The 5,859-nt window shown below is 54.9% G+C and overlaps 1 protein-coding gene across 3 annotated transcripts in view; it reads right to left on the bottom strand.

Moving 5' to 3' along the window:
* Positions 1–186: 186 nt before the first annotated feature.
* Positions 187–5,859, bottom strand: part of ITGAL (integrin subunit alpha L) — a 48,567-nt gene continuing 42,894 nt past the window's right edge. For all 3 annotated transcript variants that reach the window (XM_039247801.1, XM_039247802.1, XM_039247803.1), the window contains 6 exons: positions 5,117–5,230; positions 4,810–4,866; positions 4,621–4,719; positions 4,129–4,224; positions 3,327–3,437; positions 187–1,584 (listed from right to left, as the gene is read on the bottom strand). In XM_039247801.1, the coding sequence (XP_039103732.1) occupies positions 1,411–1,584; positions 3,327–3,437; positions 4,129–4,224; positions 4,621–4,719; positions 4,810–4,866; positions 5,117–5,230 (651 nt within the window). In that variant the 3' untranslated portion in view covers positions 187–1,410. The remainder of the gene's footprint in view (positions 1,585–3,326; positions 3,438–4,128; positions 4,225–4,620; positions 4,720–4,809; positions 4,867–5,116; positions 5,231–5,859) is intronic.

Raw genomic sequence — 5,859 nt, 5'->3', positions numbered from 1 at the left:
AAGTGAACTGTCAGTACCTCCTGTAGGTCAGTCTCTGAGGGTTGGCATAACAAAGAAAAGAAAAAGAAGAGAAGAAAAGAAAAAGAGCTAACTGTTCGGGTCTCCCTTAGAGAAAGGTTTGAGAAGGAAATGCCCATCTAATTGAGCCAGGCCCGACTGTGGCACCGGCATGAAAACATCACAGAATTGGACAGATTTTCACATTTATTGGGTGCACATGTGCAGGCGCTGTGCTTGGCACTGAGAGCCAGTGGCCAGACATGGCCTGCTCCCTTGAGCTCACAGCCTCCCAGTGGGGGCCGCAGCGGGGTGTGATGGGGTCCTGGTGGGGGCTGTGGAGCAAGGAGGCAGGGGCCTGGGGAAGACCTTGAAGGGTGGAGATGGCAGGGCCCACCCAAAATGCTTTCTCGATCTTTCCACAGGTACCCTCACTAGGTTCAGTGAAATTCTGTCAAGCACCTACTGTGTCTGGCTCTGTGATGTCACCAAGGGACCCCAAGGTGAACACGACAGGTGTGGTCCTTACCCTCGTGGAGTTTAATTTGAGAGACAAATATTGAGTAACAATACGATCAGCACTGTGAGGGGCAAGTGTAACACGGGAACCCACTTGGGTTGGGGTTGGGGGAGGCCCTGAGGCAGTTTTACGTGACCTGAGATCTGAAGGCTGAGAGAGCCAGCCAGGAAAAGGGCTGGGGAGGAATGTTCCAGGCAGAGGGAGCAGTCTGGGTGAAGGCAGTGAGACAGGAAGGAGCTTGGCTCGAGAGAAAGGCCCGTGTAATCAGAGCTTAGAGAGGGAGGTGGGGAGTCTCGGGAGGAGGCCAGGGAGGCGACGGGGGCCCAGTTCTGCATCGGCTCGTGAAGGCTATTTCGCAGACTGTGGAAGGCATATTAAGGAACTCAGTCTTTAGCCAAAGAGAGGGGTTTGCAGTACCAGTGTAGTGACACAGACTGATTGCTCTCTGGCAGCAGAATGGAAGGCTGAACCGGACTCCAGGCTGGAGAGAGCAAAGGACGAGGTTCTGGGAGTCTGAGGCCTCTGGGGACGCCCAAGGGGCAGGTGGGTGTGAGGGCCAGGAGTGTCACTAAGTCCTGAGATGACAGTTTTTCCGAATTTAGATCACACAGTCTCTTCCAGGGGAGGAAACTAAGAAGGGCTGGGGGAAGCCAGGACCAGCTGATAATTACAAGGCCTCACTTCCGCAGCCTTCCAGCCCCGGCCCTCATGGAGCCTCGCCGCGAACCTGCAAAGCAGGCAGGCAGGAGTGAGCTCTGTGTTCAAGAGAGCGAAACTGGGGCCCAGGTGGGGGCAGCGACTTGCCCGAAGACACACAGTGAAACACAGGTAGAGGCAGAGTGTTGCGAGGCACCCCGAGTCTGATCCTGGGCCCTCTGCGCCGGGCCTGGGGCTCAGTCTTTGTCACTTCCATCCTGGGTCGCCTCCTCCTGGAGCGGCTCCAGGCAGCCGGGATCCCCACCCTCTTCCTTGGGCTCTGGCTGCCCAGGGTCTTCTCTAGGGATTCCATTTGAAGCTTCTACAGTAGCCTCCATCTTCTCCTTGAGGTTCCGTTTGAAGAAGCCGAACTGTAGGAAGACAAAAATTGAGTAAGCCCAAAGTCCACGGAACACTCTGGACTAGTCAGCCTCCGCAAAACTTGAAAGCACCCTTAATGTTGATGAGTCACACATGTCACATAGACGCGTGGTATCTGCCCCCAGGGACAGGACGGGGGTATCTACCACACCCAGCTCCTGGCAATAGGTTAAAAAGCTGTACGCTTAACAGTGCATTCTTTAGGCTCATCAAAATGTCATGTAGCAATATTTTAGGTGGGCGACTGGACAATATCCAGGAATACTAATAGCAAGAGCCTGCACTTACACAGAGCTTAGCATGTGCCTGCTTTCTCTGTTGAAAGCTCAAAAACATGTATGTTCTTTGGCTCAGCCATTCCAGCTCCAGGAATTAATTTTTTAAAATGTTTATTTGCTTATTTTGAGACAGAGAGAGAGAATCTCAAGCAGGCTCTGTGTCATCTGTGGGGAGCCCGATGAGGGGGCTCAATCACACGAGCCATGAGCTCATGACCTGAGCCGAAATCAAGAGGCACTTAACCGACTGAGCCACCCAGGCGCCCCACCAGGAATTAATTCTAAAGATCTGGTGGGGCGCCTGGGTGGCTCAGTCGGTAAAGTGTCCGACATCGGCTCAGGTCATGATCTCACAGCCATGGGTTTGAGCCCCGAGTCGGGCTCTGTGCTGACAGCTCAGAGCCTGGAGCCTGCTTCAGATTCTGTGTCTCCCTCGCTCTCTGCCCCTCCCCTGCTCGCTCTCTGTTGCTGTCTCTCAAAAGAAAATAAAGACATAAAAAAAAAAAAAAATGAAAATCTGGCCAAGTGTGCAAAGATGTGGGTAACAAAAGTCCTTTTCGGTTACTCTCTGGAGTAGGTATGAATTACAAATCTAAATGCTCATCAGTGGGGATCTCATTTAAATAAAAGGTTAGGGCACCCAGATGGCAGCAAACCGGCGAGGTGAAAAAGCGAGAGGTAGATCTGATTGTGGGCACACACAGAGACATCAAGATCTAATATCTGGTAGGAAATGTAAGCTCCCAAGCAGTATATATGGTCTTACTCCATTTACATTTTCTACACATAGATGGAGACACTGACTCTATGATACTTTTCTCTCTGTCTCTTTCGTGTTCATACATATACAGATGTTTAAACAACAAAATTAGAACCTGGAAGATCAGACACAAAATGGTTGCTGATGACAGCCCGTGGGGTGGGGGGGCAGGGGCGGTGCAACAGGGAGAAATTGATTTTCTGGAGTATTTGGCGCTTTCATATGGAACATCTGCCCTCCAGCCCTCATCGCCTGGCTCCTCCTTCAAATCCCAACGCTAAAGTCTCCTCTCCTGGGAGGCCTTCCCGGGCTCCTCAAGCCTGAGTGAGGCTCCCGCACACAGACCCCTGAGAGGAGCCCTTAGCAGGTGTGTTCCGGTCTGCCTCCCCCATTAGACTGTGAGCTCCCCAAAGGCAAGGTGTGTGGTACGTGCCTCGGTGTCCCGGGGCCTGGCCCCCAATACATGGGAGGACCCTCCTTCCCTGGGTCCCCAGTCCTGGCTCTGCCAGTGCTCAGTGTGTGTGGGAGACTCATTTGCTCATTGGGCCTTAGGAGTCTTAACTGTAGAAGGCGGGAGAGGCTGAGGACGCTTCTAGCTTTAACGCTCCCTGATCTTCGTACTCTCTGCCCTGACTCCTGTGAACCCCCCTTGGCCTAGCCTGGCTAGGGGCCCATTATCCCCAGGAGCTCCCACCTTGTAGAGTACCCCGAAAATCAGCAGGAACAACAACAGCCCCCCAGTGCTGCTCAGCACGTAGACGTAGAGCATGTCCTTCTCATATACAAGGTCGACCTTCATGACGACCTGGAGGACAAGGAGAAAAGGGGTTGTAGGAAGAAGCCTTTCTCACCTGTAACATTCTTGTGAATGGCCAGGTCTTAGCAATCTCTGGTCGGGATTGTTTTCTGACACCACCAGGCTCTGGCCCAGACACTTCTCTCCAGGGTACACCCCCGTGCCGCCACCAGAGTGAACCGGAGAACCTGCCCAGGACCCACCTTAAGCCGTTAAATGGCCTCCCTTCGTCCCAGAAGCTCAGCTCAGCACGCCAAGCTTCCAGAATCCGGCTAGTGCTTACCTTGTTAGGTGCAGCTTTCCCGCCTGCTGCTCTGAGCTTCCTGCTCTTCAACCTGCCTTGCCCGCCAGCTCAGCTGGGTGACCCGGGCCCCTACGCTCGCGACTCACTCTGCTTAGAGTGCTTTCCCATCATGCTCAGAGTGGGTGTGGGGTGGGCACCCTTGGCTGAGCTGCCAGCAAGCTGATCTCCGCCTGTGGTCTGCTTGCCCACCAGTGGGGGTGGGGAGCTCCCGGCGTCCACCAAGCCCTTCACCAAGGCTGACAGCTCTGACGGCACGGAAGCTCTTCTTGTGCCGAGCCCAGACCTCCCACGTGGCTCTCCCACTTCTCACTCTAGCTCTTCCAGCTCTGCCCTGGGGCTTCTCAGACCCCTCCGCTGACCTCTGTTGCCAGAACTTCTGAGGATGCAGAGACATACCTGGGCTAGAGAGGCATTGCTCCCATATAGGTGGAAGTGCTTGGTGCTGTTGAAGGAGATGGAGAGGGAGCTGCAGAGGCTGAGCATGGAGGGCACCTGTGGGGGTGGGGGGGAGGTGTCAGGCCAGGAAGAACAAGGGCCGGAACCCACCGACATCTGCACCCCACCTCGACTCAGCGCAGAGAAACTGGGATGCACCACGGCCACCGTGTTCTAGACCGCAGCGTCCCAGTGGGTTACTCCCTACTGCTGGGAGGAAATCTTCCCTACAGAGAACCCAGAAGAACCATCTGTAGGCCCACGAACACAGCCCTGCACGTTTCAACAAATCATGGTTCTCTTTCATCCGCCACTGTGTAAATATCAGGGCTTTTCATCAAGGTAGTGAATAAAAAAGCAGGAAGACTAGGTGGTGGGGAAGCCCAGTCCCCACCCGTGAAGGTCCCCCCGCAACCCGCCCCCACCATGGCATCTGCGGCCAGCGAGTGCTACCTTGATCTCCCCCACCAGCTCCAAAGTCCCGATCACTTGGAAGAGGATCTCCTCCTTGAACACAAGCGGGCAGCGGAACTTGGCCCCGGGCAAACAAGGCTGGCAGGAATGGAGAAAGCAGGGGTCAGAGAGGCCTGTCTTCCCACCCACACTCCACCGGCCCCGACTTCTGAGCCCGTGCCCCCCTACCTCAGACACACTGCGCGGCCTCTCCAGCTTCTCCTGCTGGCAGGTCACAGGAGGATCCTAGGAATGGTCTTCAGTTAGTCCAGAGCAGAGAGGGGACACTGGCCCCTTAAGGCCAGAGCCTGGCTTCCTCCCCACTCCCACCAGTGTGTGGCACCCCAGTTCACTCCCCCTGGCTCTTGGTGGATTCGGAAATCACTGAGCCCAACGGGATTCGTCCGTCCTCACTCCTTTCCCACACATCTGCACCCCTTTATGAGCTCACCCCCACGGACCTGGGTGCGTTTCCCTCCTCTGGGCAGGTACTCACCACAGTCACAGTCCAGTTTTGTGCGATGGACCCCTCGCTGTGTGGCTCTGGTACCCCAATCAAGGCCTCCAGGGGGGGCACGTTGTGGTCATAGACAGAAGGCTGAATCCTCACCTAGGACAGAGGACGAGGGGCTGCAGAGCCTTAAATGCCAGTCACCCCTCAACTGCCACTCCAGACGCAACCCTCACGGGCCGAGGCCTGAGAACCCACTCTCTCTGTCGGGCAGCGGGCAATAACCTCACCCAGTCCCTGTCCTCAGAACCTTGCAGTGTGGGCTACGGGTGCTCTGTGCTTTCTCACCGGGGCAAAGCCTTGCACATCCAGCAACGTGCTGCTCAAGTATCATTTCTTTTTTTTAATGTTTTTATTTTTTAATTATTATTATTTTTTTTTTTTTTGAGAGAGATAGAGACAGCGTGAGCAGGGGAGGATCAGAGAGAGAGGGAGACACAGAATCCGAAGCAGGCTCCAGGCTCTGAGCTGTCAGCACAGAACCCGACGTGGGGCTCAAACCCACGAACCGTGAGATCATGACCTGAGCCGAAGTCAGACGTTTAACCAACTGAGCCACCCAGGCGCCCCTCAAATACCATTTCTGAAGGTCTGGCTGACTCCCCAAGGGCAGGGCGGCTCCCCTTCTGTGTTCCCACAGCACTCCACACCCCCTGCAGGATGGCAATGTATCTGCTTGTGTGTTATCTCCACTAGACTGAGTGCTTCCTGAGGGTAGTTTGTGGCTA

Source organism: Hyaena hyaena, unplaced genomic scaffold, assembly GCF_003009895.1.
Source record: "Hyaena hyaena isolate Hyena2069 unplaced genomic scaffold, ASM300989v1 scaffold_306, whole genome shotgun sequence".
Lineage (NCBI taxonomy): Eukaryota > Metazoa > Chordata > Mammalia > Carnivora > Hyaenidae > Hyaena > Hyaena hyaena.
Note: the sequence above shows the minus strand (reverse complement) of the source record. Positions and strands in the feature narration are given on the sequence as shown.